The sequence below is a fragment of the Myotis daubentonii genome, chromosome 9 (genome assembly GCF_963259705.1).
Source record: "Myotis daubentonii chromosome 9, mMyoDau2.1, whole genome shotgun sequence".
In the NCBI taxonomy this organism is placed as follows: domain Eukaryota; kingdom Metazoa; phylum Chordata; class Mammalia; order Chiroptera; family Vespertilionidae; genus Myotis; species Myotis daubentonii.
The window spans coordinates 77,855,693-77,880,816 of record NC_081848.1 but is presented as its reverse complement, the minus strand read 5'-3'; the positions used below and the strand labels follow the sequence as shown (position 1 = coordinate 77,880,816).

At 36.1% G+C, this 25,124-nt stretch overlaps 1 protein-coding gene across 3 annotated transcripts in view; it reads left to right on the top strand.

Annotated features, from left to right (window-relative positions):
• HIPK3 (homeodomain interacting protein kinase 3) overlaps positions 1 to 20,471 on the top strand; it is a 69,749-nt gene extending 49,278 nt beyond the window's left edge. Inside the window, exons 3-17 of one of the 3 annotated variants that reach the window (XM_059709741.1) lie at positions 730 to 853; positions 3,321 to 3,440; positions 4,848 to 4,934; positions 5,430 to 5,614; positions 6,875 to 7,034; positions 7,398 to 7,521; positions 10,406 to 10,527; positions 10,836 to 10,960; positions 11,052 to 11,213; positions 11,370 to 11,432; positions 11,733 to 12,026; positions 12,302 to 12,442; positions 14,002 to 14,237; positions 15,573 to 15,700; positions 16,550 to 20,471. In XM_059709741.1, coding sequence (XP_059565724.1) covers positions 730 to 853; positions 3,321 to 3,440; positions 4,848 to 4,934; positions 5,430 to 5,614; positions 6,875 to 7,034; positions 7,398 to 7,521; positions 10,406 to 10,527; positions 10,836 to 10,960; positions 11,052 to 11,213; positions 11,370 to 11,432; positions 11,733 to 12,026; positions 12,302 to 12,442; positions 14,002 to 14,237; positions 15,573 to 15,700; positions 16,550 to 17,026 — 2,548 coding nt within the window. In that variant the 3' untranslated portion in view covers positions 17,027 to 20,471. Of the gene's footprint in view, positions 1 to 729; positions 854 to 3,320; positions 3,441 to 4,847; positions 4,935 to 5,429; positions 5,615 to 6,874; positions 7,035 to 7,397; positions 7,522 to 10,405; positions 10,528 to 10,832; positions 10,961 to 11,051; positions 11,214 to 11,369; positions 11,433 to 11,732; positions 12,027 to 12,301; positions 12,443 to 14,001; positions 14,238 to 15,572; positions 15,701 to 16,549 lie in introns of all 3 variants that reach the window. The other 2 variants (XM_059709740.1, XM_059709742.1) reach the window with 2 other exon arrangements.
• Positions 20,472 to 25,124: the final 4,653 nt, after the last annotated feature.

The window sequence follows — 25,124 nt, the reverse complement described above, 5'->3', positions numbered from 1 at the left end:
AGAATACATGGAACTTGGTCTTGTCTCTTTTGGATGACGAATGTCTCTAATTATGTGAATATTTATTATCCTGTTCTGAAATATTATCTAAGTCTAGATTCACTTGTAGCCTTTGGGGTTTTATTTTGTTTTGGTCTTATCTCTCAACGTCTGGTTTTCAGTTCTGTTGATGTCATAGTGCATGTATTTAATAGTTTGCCAGTTTTCTTTCTAGTGTTTTATATCTAATCTGCTGTAGTCTCAAAACCAAGTGTATGCTTTTTGCTTTTTAATGTTATGTTAATAAAAGCATGAGGTGTAAGTGTAGATATTTTATCATAGCGATATTGTACATAGTGCACCTTCTAAAGCTTAATTCAGGATTATGACTAGGTTTCAAAGAGTTCTGAAAAGTGAAGAGTTACTATAAATAGAAGGTATTTTTTCTGTCATTTATTAACTTTCCTTAGAATGTCAGATGAAATCAGATACTTTTAAAGCAGCGGTTCTCAACCTGTGGGTTGCGACCCCTTTGGCGGTCGAACGACTCTTTCACAGGGGTCACCCAAGACCATCCTGCATATCAGATATTTACATTATGATTCATAACAGTAGCAACATTACATTTACGAAGTAGCAACGAAAATACTTTTATGGTTGGGTCACAACATGAGGAACTGTATTTAAAGGGGCAGAAGGTTGAGACCTACTCTAGGAAACCCATTCTGATTTTTTTTTTTTTAATTTCAGAGCTCCAGAGATTATATTGGGGCTGCCATTTTGTGAAGCCATAGACATGTGGTCATTGGGATGCGTGATTGCAGAATTATTCCTTGGATGGCCGCTCTACCCAGGAGCATTGGAATATGACCAGGTAACAGAGCTGTCAAGATAATCTAATAGAATTGGTAGGTTGTAAAGAAAATAAAATAGACTACTAAGAATGCATTTCTTTAGGTACACAATACATGTGGAAAATCTTTTAAAAATAAAATGGGAGACCTGATGGATTTTAAATTCAAGATCTCAAAACTGTGTTTGATTTTTAAAAACTCTTTTATAACACTAAGTACATTTCATAAACAAAGCTTGAGTCCACAGGCTCAAAAACCAGTTTTGTAAAGTTCGTGGGAGATTTTTTTTTGCATCATGTTTATATTATTGGACTGTGTCCATTTAAGTAATAGTGCTTTAGCAGTGTGAATAATAAATTGGGGCTGCATGGATGGGGTCATTAGGGAGGCAATGTGAAATTGCATAGCTCAGAATTGAAGAAGACCTGAAATAGGGATGGGGAGGAGGGGCAGTTAAGAAAAGTGCCAATGAGGTAAAATGGCTACGGTTTTGGATGTTGGGGAGGGTGATGAGGGAGAGAGACTTGTCTGGCATAAATCAGACAAAGTTTCTGATTTGTGTGGTTGGGTTGCTGTTTATCAAAGGGGGAAGATATGAGAATTAACAGATTTTAGGGAAAATCAGTTTAGAATATGTTCACTTTGAATTACCTAAAGGCCAGCTGATTGGAGAGTTTCAATATGCAGTTGAATCTACAGCTCCAGAGCAAGAGATAAATATTTAGATTTAGATATAAAACTAGGGACACTTGGGGCTTGTAGAGGGAAGGAAGAAGACATAAAACTCTGGAAGGCAATGTCATATGGAGGAAGGCAATTAAAGAGTGTCAAGAATTAAGAGGAGAACCAGAAAAAATGTGGAGATGGAAGGAACAGAGTTTTTAAGTAAAAAGGTAATGGGTAATAGTATCACGGTAGAAAAAGGATTAATATGGGACTATTAAATATGTCAATTATTAACAGGCCATTACTTGTCTTAACCATATTTTGGGAGCGATAGTAAAATTCAAATTGTAGTTGAGATGAGAAGTAAGATATAGGCTACTATTTTAAGACCCTTAAGTGAATGAGGAAAGAATTTTAAATAGTTAAAGGAAATTTTGAGGGGGATAGAAGATATTAATCATTTATGTAAATTGAGGGGAATGATCTCAGAGAGGAACAAATAGAAGATGCAGGGGAAGGATGGATTAATTGATAGAGCAGAGTCCTTGAGGTTTAAAAAATGAGAATCCTGTGTTCTCAAACACAGTTTAGAGGAGTTAAGCCTCTTTTTATTCCCTGTGCTGCTTAGCCATTAAATTGGGGAACAGATATTTGAGGGCCTACTATGTATCAGACATCATCATGGGTGTATATTTAAGTTAACAAAGCAAAGTTCTTCTCTTCATGAAACTTCACATTCTCATGGAGAGTTGGGTAAGAAAATAGAAAGTAATCATGGAGAGTATCAGCTGTTAGAAAGCATGGTGGAGAACAATACAACAGAGTAAGGAAGATATGGGTTACTGAAGAGGTAAGAGCTTATTATTTATTGGTGGGTCATGGGAGGCTTCATGAATAAGGTGACATTTGAGCTGAGAGCTGAAGGAAGTGAAAGATGAGCCATACAGATGTCTGGGCAAAGAGTGTTCCAAACAGAAGGATATTAAGTTCAGAGCCCTGAGGCTGGAACTTTTCAGTATTCTGAGAGTGCTCATCTATACCCTTCTCTCTTCTGCTACTGACTCAGTCAAGCCAGTGACATAGATGTGGTCACTCCAGTGCTCCCACAGTCATAATTCACCACGCCTCTGTCAATCTAAGTCTCTCTTAAATCCACTCCTTCCTTTCTGTCCCTACAGTCTCTCAACTCATGCCCTCCTCATCTCTCCTCTGGCTTCAGCTTCTCACCATTCTTAGATGTTAAAAATGTAACTTGTCGATTTCCTGCCTAGATGTCTCCAGTGGTTTCCCATTATTATTACCTCCTGGAGTAAATAAAATCCTTTTGCCTTTAGTTCAATGTCATCTCTTGCCATTTCTCCCTTATTGAACCTCTGTGCTTCCACTCTGAATGTGTGGGCATTTTCTCCTGATTTTCCGTATTTATTCTTATTATAACATTAACACAAACCATAATAGATTAGATTCTCCCCACTCCTCCAGGGCTAACAAACTCTTATTTGTTCTTTAAGACCCAACTTGAGCATTACCTCTTCTGGAACTTTCTGGAACTAGAATTATTTTAGGTATCCCTTCCTTTCTGTGTCTTTACATAAAGCATGCATTTATTATGGTATTTATAATAATTATACGATACTTATAACTGCATTATAATTGTTGACTTGTGTATTCCCCACTAGACTGTGAATTTCTCGAGGACACAGGCTATATCATTTAATTCTTGACCTGATACCTAGCATAATGTCTGATATTTAATAGGTATTCAATTAATATCTGTTGCATGAAAGAATAAACTCTGATGTTTTGTAAATTATTTTTCAGATTCGATACATTTCTCAGACTCAAGGTTTACCAGGAGAACAGTTGTTAAATGTGGGTACAAAATCCACAAGATTTTTTTGCAGAGAAACAGATATTTCTCATTCTGGTTGGAGATTAAAGGTAATTCATTTAAATATATATATATATATATATTTAGAAAAACATTGTCTCATGTGCATAGATGATGCCCTCCATGCTTATTTTTATTTTATTGCATTTTTCCTGCTTTTTAATTTTCATTTTTGACATACATACCTCTCCCTCCGCCCCATAAGGAGGGGAAAGCCCTTTTTTTGAATGACAGCTCATTCTCTGACCTGGCAACATAATTATTAACTCATCTTAAATGATTTTTTAAAAAATTTTATGAGTATAATTACTTGTGTTCTGTGTGTTTAATCTTCTTTATCCAGGTCTACATTATTAAGCTTTATAGGAAAAGCACTGAATCTAACCTCTTAGTACATAACCCAAGTACTGAATTTATTCCTGGATCTTTGGGGGATCAACAAATCCTCAATGTAATATTAACTTTGTAATTATTTTGTTTAAGGAATTTGTTGTATGTATATGTTGTTGTTTTTTTACCTGAATCAAGCTCTTTTAATTTTTTTGTACTTAAAAAAACGTACATTTATGGTAGTTATTCCTTTTGAAACTATACTTCTCTTAAAACAGTAATTCCAAACGTGGGACATAGGCCCCACAGGGGAGTAATTTGATTTTTAAGGGGGGCAATTCAAGAATGAGTTATTAACAGTGAATTTTTTGCATTTCTTATGGTTCTAGGGACCTCATATACAGTATATAAATATATATTGTAACATATTTATGTATTTCAGTTCTCTATTATGTTTAAAAATTTTTATATATATATATAATTTTTATTGATTTCAGAGAGGAAGGGAAAAGGAGAGAGAGAGAGAGAGAGAGAGAGAAACATCAATGAGAGAGAATCATTTGATCGGCTGCCTCCTGCACACCCACTGCTGGGGATCAAGTCCCTAACCCAGGCATGTGCCCTTGACTGGAATCCAACCTGGGACCCTTCAGTCCTCAGGCTGATGTTCTATCCACTGAGCCAAACCAGCTAGGGCTATTACATGTTTTGAAACTTTATTTGCTATTTGTCTCATATCACTTCATATTAATAATAATATTATTTTTTTTAACAGTTTCTTAGTGATTTCTTCCCTCAGTACTTCAACTGTGTCCTTTGTTTCTTTTATTTTTCTCTTTCATGAATGCCATGTTGTTCTTTGGAAGCTTGTTTAGATTAAGTTAATGGCCTTTTAGGCTTCCTCCACGTAAATAGGAGTTCACTTTCTGAATAATAAGAATTATATGTCACAGGGAGGCATCAGGATTTTAGAGATGCTTAGGTGGGGCATGGCCAAAAAAAGGTTGGGAACCACTGCCTTAGAATATTCAATATATTAGACTAAATATGCCAGAATTAAAGAAATAAAGAATTTACAAGTGATGGGTAATAACATACTATTTTCCCTCTTTGGTATATTCAATAAGACACTAGAAGAACATGAGGCAGAGACAGGAATGAAGTCTAAAGAAGCCAGAAAGTACATATTCAACAGTCTGGATGATATAGTGCATGTGAGTACCACAGTCACAGTTGTGAATCTTACATGCTGAAGGTGTTGGGCTTGATTGTCAAGGATATGAAAATATCATTTGCTAAATGACTATGGAATGCTTGCTGTTTTTAACCCTTTCAGACAAAATTGATTTTAAGGTTTTAATCTTCCAGGAACTAAGTTGCATTTGTCTTATTAAGTAATTTATAAAATCCTGTTCTTTAGTTTAAAAAAATTGTTTTCTTTATAAGGGAAAATCCTAGCAAACCAATTTCTTTTCTTTATACCTCATTAGAAAAGGATTTGTTTAGGGAAAAGGTTTATTTCCTTCTTTGAACCCTATTTGATGCTTGAAAACATTTTGAGAATTTGTTAAACTCAATTGTTCTTTCTTGTTTCAAAATAATTATAGTTCTTCGTTCTTTTCTATGTTGTGGTGTATTTTTTTTAACTGGAATTTTAGCATATGCTATGGCTTATTTTTATTTGATGATTTGAAATTTTGATTTTGCAGGTGAACACAGTGATGGATTTGGAAGGAAGTGATCTTTTGGCTGAGAAAGCTGATAGAAGAGAATTTGTTAGTCTGTTAAAGAAAATGTTGCTGATCGATGCAGATTTAAGAATTACTCCAGCTGAAACGTTGAACCATCCTTTTGTTAATATGAAACATCTTCTAGATTTTCCTCATAGCAACCAGTATGTTACTTTAAAATCTTTTTTAAAGTGATTCTGGGAAAATAATAACACTGTCTATAAAAAATTAGTGTGTTAAATACGATTCAATTTCTTTATTAAATATAAGCAATTGAGTCAAAAGAAGTCACACTAACTTGGCCAAGGTCACATGGGCTAGTAAGTGGCAGAGTTGAACTAGACCATAAATCTCAACTGCACTCCAGTGTTCTTTTTCCAAAACACTATATTGGAAATGACTGAGTTGTTTTGTTTTTATATGATAGTCTTATCTTAATAACCAGGTGTGTGTGTGTGTGTGTGTGTGTGTGTGTGTATGTATGTGTGTGTGTATATATATATATTAGCAGGAAATGTTAACAGTTATTTCTCTTTTGAGTCCCCCAAACTCTATTTTCAATTTCCCTTCATACCATTTGCTTTCCTCCCCTCCCCCTTTTCTCCTGTGTTGTGGAAGGAAAGGAGGTTTTTGTTTAATGAGGCAGTAGAGAAAAATGTATTCTCAAATTGAGAAGGCCTTAACAGAATTACCTTAGGCGGATCTTGCAAATTCTTTGAACCCCAGACCTTTTTTATTTTAATAAGCTGAAGGGATAAAGTATATCATTTAAAACAACATCTGTTAATATTTTAGAAAGACTGCATGAAGAAGGTATAGGGATAACTGATATCTGCTATTTGTGGATTACCCTTAAAATTGCACACCCCTACTGGGGATCGACCCTGCAACATAGGCATGTTCCCTGACTGGGAATGGAACTGTGACCTCCTGGTTCATGGGTTGCTGTCCCACCACTGAGCCATACTGGCCAGGCAAAATTGGTATTTTTATAAAGTTGAACTACTATCTCCACCCCTCCATACTTAAGAAATGTCTAGTGGTTTCCATATATAAACACTTTGAAAATAACATGATAACTCCATAATTGGTACCATTAATTTAGGGATGTGGAGATCTAGAAATTTAGGGGGGGGGGCTCATAAAATTATAGTGTACTAACAAGAAAAAATGCTTATTGTTGCTTTTTTTCTTAAAAATATTGCAGATATAAGATAACACTTTTGCTTGATTTAAAATTAAATCTTGTAGGATTTTCTGGTAGAAACAGTATTGGAAATAAGCAGATTAAGTGCGGAAGTCATAGAATCTTTTTCCTTTGGAAATAATTTTTAAATCAATGTACATTGATTTTAAACTATTCTATACATTTAAAATAATATTGCAGTGACATCTCCCTCCACTTTTTTGTTTTTGTTTTGCAGTGTAAAGTCCTGTTTTCATATTATGGATATTTGTAAGTCTCACCCAAATTCATGTGACACAAACAATCACAATAAAACTTCATTTTTAAGACCAGTTTCTTCAAATAGTACAGCTAATCTGGCAGCAAGTTTTACTAAACTCGGCACATTAAGAAGTCAGGTAAGAATCTAAGAATTTATATTTTTTTATGATTGCTCATTTTGCTTTTGAAGTCTCATGTCAGCAGTTAGAAGGTACAGTGCTGGTGAGGTCTTCTATTAAATATCTAATATTTCAGGGAACAACTGGAACAGATCTACCCAAATTCATTTGTTTCTTCTCACCTTTCATTCTTTCAATATCCTCTACTTGCCCTCTGTGCCACAACTCTATGAATAGTAGAACTCAGTAAAGTCAGTGTCTGGACCCATTTTTATCATAGAATTAAGGTTTTAAGAAATGTGTTTTAATTCTCTTTATAAAGCATGTGTGTAGCAACAAGAAGACTGCTCTGTATAATGCCACGTACATTGCTCATTTCAGGCATTAACCACATCTGCACACTCGGTTGTGCACCATGGAATTCCTCTGCAGGCTGGAACTGCTCATTTTGGTTGTGGTGATGCTTTTCAGCAGACACTGATTATCTGCCCCCCAGCTATCCAAGGTATTCTTTCATTTAAATTACGCTTTGAATTTAGGCATGGAGTATTCTTAAATATACTGTACAGTTTTTGCTACTATTAGTGCTACATTTGAATTTAATTTAAGCTTGTCAGTAGCCCTTAGACCAGTGACATTTCATCGTTGACAGAACAGGTCATATGACAATTGTATTTCCTGTAGAGTCTAGCACGATAAAATACCTAAGTAGAAATTAATGAGCTTGAAAGCTATGGGTTGGCCTGTTTAAGTTTTGGTCAAAGGAATTCTGTCCCAGATGTTATAGTCTTGTTCTTGAACCATATCTTAGATTTTTGTTTTTTAAAAGGATTGATTTTGACTAAATCAAATCCCTTAGGTAGATGAAAATATCAAATTAAATCTTCAAGTGTGATGGGTGGCAGAATTCCTTTGAAGAGCCCATAAATTCTCAAAGGGGAATTTCTTAGTGGTTCTTAGTGGGTGATGGCAGCAGGTGTTGTGATTGGAATAACGAGAATAAAACCCTACTTCCTAGACCTTTCATAGCATCTTATTCTTGCTAAGATTTAACATCTAGTTATATCTTAAAGCAAGAGGTTAATTATAATTGGGGCCCTAACTAACCCTTTGAAACATGATGTTAATACTGTATGTATAGGTATGTATGGTGTAAGTAAAAATTGTTGCTAAGTCTGTACACCTGGGATATAGTTCTGTTTCTCCGATTTGCTGTGTTATCATAGACACATTTGTTAACCTGTTTCAGTCTTAATCAAAGGAAAAAGGCTGAATAGATATTGTCTTAGTCGTTTCTAGCTCTTAATATTTCTGGATTCTGAAGGTTATTTGAATTTTATATTTGATTTAAGAATTTAAGCAATTTAAAATTTTTTTTAAAATCTACCACAGTGCTTAACAAAGCACCAAGAAAATATGTATGTTGCCTTGATTGGCTGGTAACAAGAGATATGAAAACATGTCAACTCTATAGCTGTGGGAAGAGCTCAGGAGATTTATCTCAGTGCAGTGGCGGATGCAATGGCATGTGCACACTCTGACTATACAAGCTTCCTCGGCACACCGGGAAGTGGCAGCGCCCGCCTGAGCAAGCCCCCTAGAGCCCCTACATAGTACCCTGATCTTTCCTACCATTGGTTGCCCTAAGGATGGTGTAAACTTCTGATTGGTCTGGAATGTTATATATGTTGCTGCACTTACACAATAAACTCAGACCTGCGTCACTGAACCTGGTCTCCGGAGTCGGGCATGCTTCGTTAGGACTCTGTCGGCCTCACCCCCGCAGGACCCCCTGCTTCATATAGCCACTTTTGTTTTACCCATGTAGCTTTACTTTCATCATATATATATGTATATATGTACATACATTGGGTTTTCATATAAGGCTTTATTGAGAGGAAGGTTTGTATCACTAAAAATATAAAACAACAACTTAGATGATTGCTTCGCAAGATGAGCTTGTGGTCCAGTGGTGGACTGTTCTTGTGACAGTGACTCACGGCTGGTCTCTAATAATGAAAATGAAAATACCCACATCATTATATTGTCAGTACTCTGAAAGGTTTTACTGTGTTTATTTACTTGATTTTTCTCAACTATGTATTATAAAAATTTTAAGCATATAGAAAAGTTCAAAAAATAATATACCTTTTACCCTAGATTCAACAAATGTTAACACTTGATAAAAATAATTAGACCTCTTCAGGGGAGAAGATAATAGGAGAATTCTTCTTAAAATATTAATTATGAGGAAAATTTAAGGGCAGTGTGATTTTTGTTGGGATTTGAGAATTTGCTGTTCTTTAATTCTTGTTAAAGTGAATTATGAGATTGTCTATACTGCAATATATCTACATTGCTGAGTGTGCTTATAGTCCTTTTCTTGGGTAATTTGCTGATCAAGACATGCTTTTTTGAAGGGGCAAGAAAGTCAGTTTATAAAAATAATCTGAGGATCTTTGTTAAATTTAATTCAGATCTAGTTCTTTAGGTGGAGTTCAGAGGGTAGCACACCCAGGCAGTAAGATAAACTCCTCTGTGCAGAAAATAAACACAACAAAATAAACTTTCCCCTTTGGAGTTTTAAATTTTTTATTTTTCAATTTTAGTTGACTTTCAGTGTTATTTTGTATTAGTTTCAGGTATATGCACAGTGGTTAGACAAACACATAACTTTGCAAAGTGATCCCCTCAATATTTCCAGTACCCACCTGGCACCATACATACTTTTTACAATATTTTTGACTATATTCCCTGTGCTGTACTTCATATCCCCATGACTGTTTTATAACTACTAATTTTTATTTCCTAATCTCTTCACCTTTTTACCTAGCTCCCCAAACCCTTCCCCTCTGACAACCATCAATCTTTTCTCTATATGTGTGAGTCTGTTTCTATTTGTCTGCTTATTTATTTTGTTCTTTAGAGTCCACATATAGGTGAAATCATATGGTATTTGTCTTTTGCTGTCTGACTTATTTTACTTATTAGCATAGTACCCTCCTCTTTAGGGTTAACACTTAAATATATTCATGCAATAAAATTGTAAAGTTATTTTTCAGTAGGAAAAGAAGACAATTACATTTTTCTCTAATGGCCAATCAAATATACCTAAGATCACTTTTATCTAAAATTGATTGTATCAAACAATTTGCCAACCTATATTGAAAGTAACTGCTGCAACAAATTGCTTTATAAGAATGTACCAGAAGTTAGATAAAATGTACATTGCTTTCCTAATAGATTACTTTGTCAGTGTTAATGGAAATGTTATGTAGGAGATGGTTTTACAATTTAAATCAGAATTTAAACAATTGTTTATAAGAGTTTAGGAAGAAAAATTCTCCGAGTTAACTTATGTTTGAGAACTATTCTTTTCTATTTCACAGGTATTCCTACAACGCATGGTAAACCCACTAGTTATTCAATAAGGGTAGATAATACAGTTCCACTTGTAACTCAGGCCACAGCTGTGCAGCCACTCCAGATCCGACCAGGAGTTCTTTCTCAGGTTGGTAATAATTCATCCTTTCTGCATATGTGCTGTCCTCCTTATATACTCAAATAGGGGTACTGATCTATTTGTAAAGTATCAGTCTTGTGATGTTGGGAAACAATGAAAATAATCTGGATGGGAATTCAAGCCTTTGTAGATTATTGACTTTAACTTTTAAATTATTAGATGATTGTTTAATGTATTTTTGATTTTAGGATCTAATAATGATGAATGATTTATAACTTCTTTCTTCTCCCTCCCTCCCTCCTTTCCTTCTTTCCTTCCTTCTCTTTTTTCTTGTTTGTTTGTTTTTGGTGCAGCAGACATGGTCTGGTAGAACACAGCAGATGCTGGTACCTGCCTGGCAGCAAGTAACACCCTTGGCTCCTGCTACCACTACATTAACTTCTGAGGGTGTGGCTGGTTCACAAAGGCTTGGAGACTGGGGGTAAGTTAGAAACAAAAGTACTTTTTTGTGAATAGTTTGAAAAATAGTTCTTGTTAAAAAAGAGATTCAATTTTTAAAATTTTCTCCTTAGGAAAATGATTTCACACAGCAGTCATTATAGCTCAGTGATGCCGCAACCTCTTCTAACCAATCAGATAACTTTATCAGCTCCTCAGCCAATTAGTGTGGGCATTGCACACGTTGTCTGGCCTCAGCCTGCCACTACCAAGAAAAATAAACTGTGCCAGAACAGGTTGGTGTTGATGTTTTAACTTTGCTCTGCATTTTGAGAATTAATCTTTAAGATAAATTTTGCATGTACACTAAAGGGTCACTCTGTTGTATTCAAAATGACCTCTTTGATAGCTTTGTTACAAACACTAAGCCAGCTCCCTTCTCAATTTCTCAGAGGTATTTTGGTAAAACTAATGGAATGGGAGCCAGGAAGAGAGGAAATAAATGCTTTCAGTTGGTAAGACTGTCTTTATTGCCCTTTTGATATATTACCTACCTATAATTTTAGACCATTTTAGACACAGATATCACATTTACCAAAAAAATATGGCCATTTGAATGTAATAAATGCAACCTACATTAATATTTCTAGAGATAATATTTTATATTTTACAAAACTTATCTGTATGTTAGTGTGTTATATACATGATCCTGAACCAAGTGAAAATTCACGTTACTCATTTTAACAAGATTTCTTAGAAAAATGTCATGTTCATATTTTGACTGTAGAAATGACACATTATTTCTTTGATTGCAGGAGTAATGCATTGCAGAATACCTATATCCCACATTCAGCATTTATTTCTCCAAAGATAGCAAATGGGAAAGATGTCGAGGAAGTGAATTGTATAGAAACACGGGACAATCATAACTCAGTAGAGGCAAGAAATTGTTGTGAAACATCTGTCAGGCAGGACTCTGATTCATCAGTTTCAGACAAGCAGCGGCAAACCATCATCATAGCTGACTCCCCAAGTCCCGCAGTGAGTGTGATCACCATCAGCAGTGACACCGACGAAGAAGAGACAACACAGAGACATTCTCTCAGAGAGTAAGTGCCAAGGCAGTTTCCTGTGTTGATGCTGCATCCTTAAATAATAACGATGGCGCCCCCTGGTGTGGTGAACAGTAACTTTCTGTAACCTAGTGTCTTTGGAGTAAACTTCCTAAGTAGTATTTAACATGGTTATAGCATTTCCCTGTATTTATAAGCTTTTGTCTGTGTACGTCACTCTTCACTGATTCATATACTTAGATGAATTAAATTTTGGCTACCTGACAAATATCTTCTCATTTTTTTATTTCCCTCCCCTTCTCTCTTACTAGTTGTAAAGGTAGTCTAGATTGTGAAGCTTGCCAGAGCACTTTGAATATCGATCGGATGTGCTCACTAAGTAGTCCTGATAGTACTCTGAGCACCAGCTCCTCAGGGCAGTCCAGCCCATCCCCTTGCAAGAGACCTAACAGGTAAAGGAATTTTAATAGTGTTAAATAATACATATGAAGTCAACTAAAAAGCCTATGATTTCTTTTGTAGTTGTTTAAAATATTAAAGATTTTAAAAGAATCATCTGTTTTAAAAGGGTGAAAAGCCACAAATTTCAACTTTAGCTCCATACACTATTATTATAACTTAAGTTTTGAATAAGAACATACACTTTGTCAAAATAAAACAAGACTGTTTTTGCATAATAAAGTGATGACGCAGTGTCAGTAGAATATCTACTGTGATTCTTTCTCTCATTGGTGATTGATTAGCATGGTTCCATCCGTATTTCCTTGCCTATCCTTCCTTTTGCCCAGGAACATGGATTGCCACTAGAGTAGTAAGCTTCCTCTAGCCAACATGATGCGCCTAACACAATGGTTCTCAACCTGTGGGTCGCGACCCCTTTGGCAGTCGAACGACCCTTTCACAGGGGTCGCCTAAGACCATCCTGCATATCAGATATTTACATTACAATTCACAACAGTAGCAACATTACAGTTATGAAGTATCAACGAAAATAATTTTATGGTTGGGTCACAACATGAGGAACTGTATTTAAAGGGCCAGAAGGTTGAGAATCACTACGCTAACACAGCCACAAAAGTTTAAGCGAAATATATTTGATTTTAGCTTTTAGGATATTTTTTTAAGTGAAAACAAAATTTGAATAACTTTTAGGTCTTAATTTTATACATTTGTCTTCTCTTTTTCCTTAGTCAGGTATTGCATACTTATAACCAAAGCTCTGTGGAAGACAAAGTAACTTTACCACATCTTCTTATAAATTGGTTGTAATGTGGTTTGGAAGTTGATACTATACACACAAATACATAAATATGCACTTACATATGAAAACATGTATATATAAGTGTATGTATAAGATATATGAATAAAAATATGAACTAAAATATACCTATAGAGAGATATGCTTCAAAATGTTAAATATGAATTGAATGATTAAGACAGACAGTAAATGCCATGGAAATCACGAGGAGAGAGATTGTCAGGGCCCAAAAGGGTCAGGAAAAGATGAGAAATAATGGGATTCTTGCTAGGCCTGCAGAGGAGTGGGGGAAGACCTTTCAAATAACTAGTGAGTAAAAAGAACACGAGGCACCACTAAAGAGATGTATTTTAACATTAGAATTTAATTTGAAATATCCATAATGTTTGTACGTGTCATTTAAATTATCCAGAAGAGTGCTGCTTTTGTGGTATTTGATGAAAAGTTCTGGAATTTATAAAGTGGGATTTATGAACTGCTATTAAGGATCAAATGGGAAAGGAAAGAAGAGAAAATCCAGTGCTAAAAGGAGGTTCCTAAACAGGACAGGATTAGGATTATCAGTCTGAAGAGAGAATTAACATGAGAGTCTAAAAAATTTATGGCAAAAATGTTATTGACCAAGGAAGAAGTTGTAATTAGATATGAAATAATTGAATAAGTTGGTTACCAATTTGCTGGAGCCTGGATATCATTTAACTTTACATTTAATGTGAAATGCATATTATTCATAAAAGTACTTTCTTACTGTAGTATGTCAGATGAAGAGCAGGAAAGTGGTTGTGATACTGTGGATGGCTCTCCAACATCAGACTCTTCGGGACATGACAGTCCGTTTGCAGAGAGCAGTTTTGCGGAGGACACTCATCAGAACACAGAACTGGTGCCCTCTTCCAACACAGAAACCAAGCCAGCTGTCTGTACTGTTGTGGTGCCACCAATGGGACTAGAGAATGGATTAAATGCCGATGAGCATATGGCAAACACAGGTAAGCTGAGTCCTTCCTATTTCTTTGATAGTCCCTTAAAAGGTCTTTTTTTTTTTTTTTTTTAATTTTTATTGTCAGAGCTATTACACATGTCTCCATTTCCCCCCACTTTGCCCACTTCCACCCAGCCTCTGCCCCCTCTTCCTCCTGGCCATCACACTGTTGTCTGTGACTGTGGATTATGCATATATGTTCTTTGGTTAACCCCTTCACCTTCTTTCATTCAGTCCCCTCATCCCTTTGCTCTGACAGCTGTCAGTCTATTCCAATATCCATGGCCCTGTTTCTATTTTGTTCATCAGTTTATTTAGTTGATTAGATTCGACATGTGAGTGAGATCATATGGTATTTGTCTTTCTCTGACTGGCTTATTTCATTTAGCATAATAATCTCCAGGTCCATCCATGCTGTCATAAAAGATAAGATTTTCCTCTTACAGCGGCACAGTATTCCATGGTGTAAATGTACCACAGGTTTTTTTTATTCACTCATCTACTGGTAGGCATCTGGCTCTTTCCAGATCTTGACTATTATAAATGATGCTGCTATAAACATAGGGGTGCATATATTCTTTCGAATTGGTGTTTCAGGTTTCTTAGGATATATTTCCAGAAGTGGGATCACTAGGTCCAAAGGCAGTTCCATTTTTAATTTTTTGAGGAAACTCCATACCGTTTTCCCCAGGGGTTGCACCAGTCTGCATTCCCACAAACTGCACTAGGGTTTCGAACCTTTTCTCCATATCCTCCCCAGCATTTGTTTGTTGATTACTGATGGTAGCTATTCTGACAGGTGTGAAGTAATATCTCATTGTGGTTTTAATTTTCATCTCTCTGAAAAGTTTTTTTTTTTCACCTGAGGACATTTTTTCCATTGATTTTTAGGGAGAGTGGAAGAGAGGGAAAGACAGAGAGAAACATCGATGTGAAACACATAGATTGGTTGCCTCCCGCACAAGCCCTAACCAGGGCTTGGGCCAGGGAGGAGCCTGCAACTGAAGTACGTGCCCCTGACCAGAATAGAACCCGGGACCCTTGGGTCCACAGGCCGATGCTCTATTCCCTGAGCCAAACCGGCTATGGCTAAAAGGTCTTAATTTCGGAACACAGAGAATAGTATTACCAAAAGTCATCTCCGAATTTCCAAGTTGATCTTGCCAAGTTGCACAAAAGAAATCTCTTTTTATGTCATCCAGTGCTTGGAGATCATCAGATCCCTTTCCTTTTTATTTAATTTTAAGTTTCGCAAATCATTGTGTAAAATATCTAAAGACCTTTCTAATTTTTATATGAGAAGGAAAAAGCATTAATGCTTTAACATTTTGCTCATTGCTAGATTCTATATGCCAGCCATTAATAAAAGGACGATGTGCTCCTGGAAGATTGAACCAGCCTTCCACAGTGGGTACTCGTCAGCAGAAATTGACATCAGCATTCCAGCCCCAGCATTTGAATTTCAGTCAGGTACGTTTGTCTGTGGATTTGTAAGAAAGAGCCTTTGGAATTTCAATGCAGCCGTATTTTACTTGGGGGGAAAAGATTCCGAAACTGCAATCTTAATAAATTTTACCCCTTTCCATATCCTAGGTGACTAAAGAGTAATAACCCATTAGAGGAAAATTAAGCAGATTATCCACAGAAATTGAATGCCTCAGAAGAATGAAGCTCTTAGATTCTCTTAAATATAATTTTTAGTGTGTTTGTTTTCTTAGACCCTTTAAATCAGAATGCACATTAATGGATTGATGGCTACATTTCTTATGTGTTAGTCATGGTGATAGTGAGAGATGATGTCTTATTGAGTACTTTCCATCTATTCACCAGTGAGTTTCTAAACTTGGGGAAAGAAAAGATCACAGCTATTGGAGTAAGATCTGTGTCCAAATCCTGGTTTTGCCAAATATTACCTTAGCCAGGTCTCTTCAGCAAATCTGGACCACAGTTAATGGGAATAATAGCTATATCATGGGGTTGTTTTGGAATTAAATAATGTCTTGTATGTAAAATGTTAGCTCTATGCATGATAAGTATTCCTCAAATGGTAGCTATTAGTGGCGAGGGGATAGTGATACTACTAGCAGTGGTAGTGGCAATGTTAATATTATAATAATATGTAGTAATAAGTATTACAGTGTTAGTACTAATATATAATATCATTTTTCCCCCTCTTGATTTATACTTAGTACACTCTAAGATCTGAGAGATCCTCTATGAGATATTAGTCACAGTCTATTGTAATTTCCCTTATCCTTTTCTTTTTTAACTTATAAATATGCATTTAGTGTGTTTTGTTGGCTTGTTTGTTTTGGATAGGTTCAGCACTTCGGATCTGGGCATCAAGAATGGAATGGAAACTTCGGACATCGAAGACAGCAAGCTTATATCCCTACTAGTGTTACCAGTAATCCATTCACTCTTTCTCATGGAAGTCCCAATCACACAGCTGTGCATGCTCATCTGGCTGGAAGTACACACCTTGGAGGACAGCCTACCTTACTTCCATACCCATCATCAGCTACCCTCACTAGTGCTGCACCAGTGGCCCACCTCTTAGCCTCTCCATGTACCTCAAGACCTATGTTACAGCATCCAACTTACAGTATATCCCATCCTAGTGGCATAGTTCACCAGGTCCCAGTGGGCATAAATCCCCGCCTGTTACCATCCCCAACTATTCATCAGACTCAGTACAAACCAATCTTCCCACCACATTCTTACATTGCAGCATCACCTGCATATACTGGATTTCCATTGAGTCCAACAAAACTCAGCCAGTATCCATATATGTGAAAACTCAAAAGGAGTATATTGAAGAAGCTCAATGATAGAAACATTTGATTAAAAATAAAAACATGGTATTTAATAAATATTAGCCATGGCACAAGAAACTTATTTTTGAATCATGTAGACTTGGGTGCAATTTAAACAACTTTGAGCTTTAAAAAAAACAAACTCACTTTTAATGTGTTTTGCACATTTGGTATAACTTGTCTTTGGTCATGTTATCTTCTTATGTAGTAACTCTAGACAGGTGACTTATGGGAGCAGAAGTCCAGTTTTGCTCCTGCTATTTTTTATAAAATTGCCTTCTAACTAGTGCAAGACACGTCCACATTTGGGAAGCCATTCTGTGTACAGACTTAGAGCAACAGATGCACATATGTCAAAATTACAGCATACCAGTGAATTGTATTATCTGTGTCTTAGTGTATAAATGTGGGGTCACTTACCTAAGAAATTGAGCTATTGTTCCTTACATTTGCATGTGTCTTTGCATGGGCAAAATGTTGCCTCGACTTTGCTCTTAAATGTTGTTCTAATAATCTCAGCTGCATTGTAAACCGTTCCCACACATAGTGCCTTAAATATTTGAGGTTGTTAATGTTATTACCTATATATAAATGTTGAGGACTGCAGCACTTAAAAGTCAGACCTACTCTTTAGTTTTCTTTTGATAGAGTAATGTTCATTTTTGGTTGTGTGTGGTATGATTTCAGGTTGTAGCTGTTTTTTCCTTACTAAGAGGGCAGCATGTTCGCTATAGCTGAATTCTGCTGTCTGAATTTTCAGAATGATCTAGCTTCAAGAAAAGCAAGCATTTAGTAGTGCTTAAGAAAAACTGATTCAGTATCTAATGGATAGTTGATATCTGTCACAACACAGCATTTTATATACAGTTAAGTAAAACTGCTATACAATCTAAGTTTATTTTGGGAGTGTTTGCTGTATAATTGGATTTAATAAAATATTTAGAGGTGCAGTAGGCATGACTTTGAGTAGATAATGAAAGAAAATGCAAATTGCTCATTGATTCATGATGTGGTTTCATCTTAGCTTGGGAAAACCATGCAGTATTTAATAAGTAGTAGCAAAATATTTACTGTTGAAGCTTGAAAAGATGTGAGTTCTTTGTGTGCAATTTTTCATTTATGCATGTGAGGGTTTTGGTTTTTTTAAAAAGTATTTTTACATTGTAGTACTTGTTTGCTTGTTGGTGGTGTTTGCTTATTTTTAATACATTCCGTCAGGGACAGAAATTACATGCATTTCTTCCTAGGAAGTGTGTCTTGGGTTTTTCCTTTCTTACTCTCTCTTTCGTTTTTTTGGTGATGGTGGTGATGTTTAAATGAAGTTGCTTTACAGCACCAAAGACTTAATCATCCATTTCCTATATAAAAGGTAGCTACTTTTTGCATAGACCTCAAGTATATTGTAGTGTAGAGGTGGAATGTAAGGAAAGGTATTAAACAGGCTGTGTTTTAGCTTATGGGCAAGTAATAAATTGTATCATTTATCTTGAATGTATCATAGATAAGCTGCTATATAACGATTGCCACTTCAGATAGCTGTGAAATTAGGTGATTAACTAGTTGTTACTTAGCCTTCTAATTTCTGTATAAGTCTAATTACATGAAATAGAAGTTGAGGTTTTGATTTTTTACTTTGCTTTTCTGTTTGGAGTGTCATTGTAACTACTGTATTGTAAATGATGGAAAATAATTGCATATGTTATTTTGGGTGTGTTAATTGCATCAGTATTTTATCTATTAATGTTTGTGCTCATCACTGCATATAAAAACTTGGATGTATCAATGTAACTTAATTTTTTATTTTCATACTGGCATTGTAGACACTTGAGAAAGCTGTATCTTGCAGGCTTGACTTAACTTTTTTTCCTTAAAAATCTGGAATATAATCTTACAGCATTTACTGGAATAAACAGTACAAAGCATTTGAGTGTAAAGCTCTCCAAATGTTTTGGATTTATAGCATTTCTTTGATAAATGGATTGCATACCACTAGTACAGCTCTAGTACAGTGTTGACAATAAGCTAATGATGGACAAACTTTTCTTTACTCCATTAACACAAGCAGTGTTTTATTTAATAATCAGTGAAATAAATGTGCCTGAAATTGATTTTAAAATTTACAGTATTAGATCATAAAATAAAAACCAGCAGTACATTTTTAGTCACACTGAAAATGAAGGACTTAATTTTCCCCACAAGTTTCAGTGTTTTTAGTAATCAATTCTATGCATTTTATATAAATAGAAATATGTATATATTACACATAAAAAAGAGTAGCCTAAGATTAATTTAAAAGATTATTTACAGATGGCAAATTTATGGAGTCACTATTTAAGTAAACGTCGTTGTCCTCCACAGCCTTCTAATTTTATTTATATGGTCTAGCAGATTACTGGTATCTGTTCACTTCTTGGAAAAGAATCAGTGCTGGCAGCGGATGCACCAGAAACAGGTGCAAAGGATCGACTGATGTTTGTACCACAGCAGGTACAAAACTGGCGCAGTTTGCTTTTTATTCAGGGCCATTTTCACTACCCTGAAATGTCCTATTTTCTGTTTTTCAGTTCCAAGACTACGATGGTCTTGTTAAGTGGACAGTAAATGATAAACTTCAATGTTTTCATAATATAATAGTAATGCTTGATAAAGGCATACCCCAGTTAAGTACATCACTCTGAACTGATTCTAATCATGGGCTTTTTATGTGTTTAAAAATGAAAAATGTTAAAATCCTGTTAAAGCCTAAAGCATATTGACAAAAAGGTTTGGATTTATACCTTCATTGAAGCCATTTTTACCAGTTTTCTTGGTTTTTTAATACTTTCTTAAATAAAACACTGCATGAATTTCAAGTTGCATATTTGCATACTATTTTAATTTACAAATTATTTTTTATCAAATATCCTGATATTTAGTTTACTTTTTTCTTCAGGGTGTTTAAGTATGTTACTGTAGTAGCAAAGCCTTTTCATTTTAAAAATCTCTACTACTTATTTTAAACTTTGTTTGCGTTAAGTAAAAGTTAAATCATACACTGCAAGGTGTAGGAGGATTTGTTTTAATGAACCAATGATAGATTTGATTACTAAGTTTGAACTGTTAACTGTTTAACAATCTTAGACTTGTGGCTTTCTTTCTTTGGTTTGTTTGTTTTTGCTTTTCTATGCTACACTAGTTTGCCATGTAGCAATTGCACTGTGCAATATTACAATAAGGACTGGGAAAATTTTTATGGATGTAATGTCTATTACGGTTTGCGATAGTATTTCTCTCTAGTTCTCAGTGATTTAAATGTGACCAAGCCTTCTGTACTTTGTCACAAAAAGCGGGTTTTCCAGGTGACTATTTTGGTGAGTGTCAAAATAAGAATTTATGGTGTATTACTGTCGATTCACTTTTAATTAAAATATATATATTGCAGCAAACAGCTTGTTGACTTTTTTTCCAACCCAGGACTACTTATAGGGTAGGGAAGGGATTGGCTAGTAGCATTTAGAACCTAACTTCTCTCAGTTAATTCTCAAAACCATTTGTGTGAGATAGGTATTATTATCTTCATTATAGAAATGAGGAAATAGGTCAAAATAATTAGGTAAGTTTCCCAAAGTCACATGGCTAGTGAGTGGTGAATCTGGGATATGAACCAGGCTGTTTAACTAGTTTACTTTCCACTAGTTCTTTTTATTTTTCAATTACAGTTTACTTTCAGTATTTTGTATTGGTTTCAGGTACACACCTTAAAGGTTGGACAATCATATACTTTACACAGTGTTCCCCTTGATGTTTCCAGTTACTAACTGGCACCTTACAAAGCTATCACATATTAATGACTGTATTTCCAATTCTGCACTTTACACCCCTGTGACTGTTCTGTAAGTACTTCTTAATCCCTTTACCTCTTTGTCCCAGTCACCATGCCCCAGCTTCGCTGGTTCTTTTAAAACTGAAGTCTGAGCACTGCAGCCACGCGGGACCCATGGTCCATTTCATTGAAATATTATTTTCTTAAATTTGTTTGAGGTAAATATTTCTGTTAAGTGTGCGTGGAGGAAAATTAGGGAGTTCACATGAAATTTTAAGATATAAAACATGAGACTTCAAAAGAATGTGGTTATAGTAGGTGAATTTGGGTTATATTCTCAAATACCACCTCACACTTCAAGGATCTAATTTGAGAAGCAGCATCAGTAGGAATGTTTTGTTGCGGGGGGAGCACTCTAGCACACACCAGGGAGAATATATATTCTTGATATCTCAGTAAACTTTTAAGTGAAGCATAACATATATGTATGCACTGTGGTGTCTGGCTTCTTTTGTTCAACATTTTATTTGTAAGATACACCCATGTTGTGTGTAGTTGTGGTTTGTTTATCCTCATTGCTGTATAGTATTCCTTTGTGTGCATCTGCATGCCAAAGTTATTTTTTGGATAGCCAGTTTGCTGGAATAGTTTATCCTTTGAGTTTTCTTTCAGTTTTGACAGTATTGCTATATTATAGTATGACCAGCAGGGGGAGAAATAGTTCTCTAGTAATTTTTCTTTCAAGTTTGGTCCTATAAAAACTTAAAAGACAATAAAGTAGAAATAGCGGCAGTGTGGACCATGTCCCATGAAAATTGATAATGTAATGTGAAATTTTTCTAACTTTTGTAAGTAGATTTTGAAAAAGTGAGAAAGGATTTCAAGCCTCAGTGAATTCTTAAAGAACTGCTTAGATGTAGTTGGTTTATCATAGAATCAACAGAAGGCATTCATCCATCCATTCTTCCACTGCCATGTAGACTTGCCACATAGTCCAAAAAATGTAGGGATCATTTCCTGTCCAGCAAAGGAAACTTATGTGCATGAACTGAAGAACATGTGAGCGGCAATTGATCACCACCAATGGTCATCTTTGAAAGAAGTGATGTGATTGGTCACTGATCATGAAGTGCATTTATTATTGATATAGTGATTTATGGACTGAAGAGCCAATGGCAAAGTTTGTCCTTCATGCACTCACTCGTGGTAAAATACATATACTGTGGTAACTAACATTTGAACCACATTGTTGCAGACTGATGTCATTTTAACTAAAACCTGTGCAGATCGGAATCACATAAAGCAAGGGCTTGTTGTACTTATTACTTTTGTTTTTAATACAATATGTTAATGTAATTCTATTTTCAATTATTAGTGTTTAACAACTGGTTCACATAATTCCTGAAAATTTAACAATTGACTCTAATACGCTGATACAAGCCAGATTCAGCAAATCACTACAGAACCCCATAAAGCACTTAATACTTCACTTTCCTCATTTATGTGGACAGCAGAGGGGCCGTGACTCGTTCAAGTTCACAGGAAGAAAGGCTGAGCCAGAACTGTCATTCCAAGGCTGATATTCTCTTAAAATTCTGATAACTTGGATTCAGAGAATCTCAAGGTTTACTGTAAGCCTGCAACCTCATTCTATATATTCTTGGTATCCATAAAGAGGATATATTAGGAAATCTAATAACTTCTAAAATACACATTTATTTTAGCTCTTCTATTTCCTACTTAGCCTTATTTCATTAATAGCTGAGAGAATTTATTAGTCAGCTTTTGATGACCCCCCCCCCCCCCGGCCCCCCGCAGTTTCAGTAGCTAAAACAACAACCTTATCTCTTGCTCTTGTCACATGTCGGTCCCAGGTTGGTGGCAGCTCTGTTCCTGGCCAAAGACCATGTGTGGTCCATGGGTTTTCTTCATTTTTATATCTGGGCTGAATAAATATTGGACTTGTTCTCCTAATGGAAGAGGTAAAAGATGCAGAGTTGGACCTTGCAATGGTTCCTAAAGCTTATGAATGGACCTGGCACTCAGTCACTACCATCACATTCCATTAGCCAAAAATAAGCCACACAGCCAAGCCTAATGTCAATGGGGGGGGGGGGGGAGAATAATTGGGAAGACAGTGCAAATCAGACAGCGATGGTTGGGGAAGAACGCTCTTCCTACAGGAAGTGAAGAATGGAAACAAAGGGATTTGATTATTTAAAATTTCATTTATTGAGATAAGATATAAGCCTGTCTTCAATGACCTAATGTCTTTTGCTCCAAGTGTGGTCTATCGATCAGGATCAGCATCACTTAGTAGTTTTTCAGAAATGCAGACTCTCGGGTGACCTGGGACTTAATCAGAATCTTACTTTCAACAAGATCCACAAATTCATATACACATTAAAATTTGTGAAACTTGGCTAATGGACATCTCTACCTGGGTGTCCTTACTAACTCTTGTTTTCCCCCAAAACATCTTTTTTCTATATGCCCAGATCTTGCTTCATGGCATCCTCATTCACCCCCATTCAAGAGCTGAATGTCCTCAATTTCTCCTCCTCCCCCTCCCCTCTCCAACCCCTCCCCCTCCTCCCTCTCCCCCTCTCCCTCCCCCTCCCCTCCCCCCCCTCCTCCTCCTATTATGCCCCTAATTGGGTGATAGTTTCATCTGGTCTGAAGATGCACTTAATTGGACTTCCTAATAAAACAGAAGTGTTTTGGCCAATGAATAGGGGCATTGGTTGGTTGGAGCGGTAGCATTTATTGCTAGTGAGCTAATATCCTTGATAGAATGTGTTGTTTATATTATACTTCTTACAGACCTTTCAAAAATAATAGAACTCTATAAAGAAATTTTAAATATAAATATCTTTCCCTTTATGTGCTTAAGAAGCCTATATAACATCAAAAATGTATTGAGCACTTTATGCCAGGCTCAGTTTTTTTTTAACAGCTGTATTGAGATAAGTTTTACATAACATAAAATTAACTAGTTTTAAGTATACAATTCAATGAGTTTTAGTATACTTACAGAGTTAGATATCCATCGCCGCAGTCTAATGTTAGAACATTTCTATGACCCTAAAAACAAACCTTGTGTCCACTTGCAGTCAGTTACTCCCCATTTTACCTCCCCCAGCCATGGGCAGCCATTAATGCTACTTTCTGTCTTTTTGAGTTTGCCTTGTTTGGACATTTCATATTGGTGGAATCAGATAATATTTGGCCTTTTGTGACTGGCTTCTTTCATTTAGCATAATGCTTTCAAGGTTCATCGTGTTGTAGCATGTTTCAGAACTTGGTTCCTTTTTAAAAATTTTATTGTAATGATTTTTCTTCATTTTCTAGAGCTTTGTTCCTCTTTATTGATGAATAGTATGCTGTTGTAATACATTTTGTTTATCCATTCACCAGTTGATGGACATTTAGGTTTTCCCTTTTGGCTATTGTGAATAATGCTGCTACACATGTTTTTATGCAAGTATTTGGACATAAGTTTTTATTTAATATCTTTGATAGATATCTCCGATTTTCTGAAAGAGAAGTACTGAGAGATTAAAATTTTCCCCAAGGTCATTAGGTGATAAAGTTAGGACTGAAACCCAGGCTGCAAGTCACTGAGATTTTCTTTTTTTTTTAATATATTTTATTGATTTTTTACAGAGAGGAAGGGAGAGAGATAGAGAGTCAGAAACATCGATGAGAGAGAAACATCGACCAGCCGCCTCCTGCACATCCCCCACCGGGGATGTGCCCGCAACCCAGATACATGCCCTTGACCGGAATCGAACCTGGGACCCTTCAGTCCGCAGGCCGACGCTCCATCCACTGAGCCAAACCGGCCTCGGCGTCACTGAGATTTTCAACGGCCAATCCTGATGCCCACCCTACAGAGCCCGAGGAAAGAGCTTAACACAGCTAAGTTGGAACTTGAAGGCCAAGAGTTGGTACCATAGTTCCAAGGCCTGGGTGGAATCCCTGCTCTGTTATTACATGAGCCCCAGAAGCAACAGAAATGCTAAGACAAACTAGTCCTTGACGGTTAAAGAATGGCCTTCTCCCACTGGAGGATTTGGAGACTATTTAGCCAGTACCTGGGGAGTTGAAACGTCACCAACAAAAGACCAGTTCAGCCCAGCTGCGTGGCTCCGTGGTTGAGCTTCAACCTATGAACCAGGAGGTCACAGTTAGATTCCCAGTGAGGGCACATGCCTGGGATGCAGGCTTGATCCCCAGTGTGGGGCCTGCAGGAGGCAGCCAATCTGATTCTCTC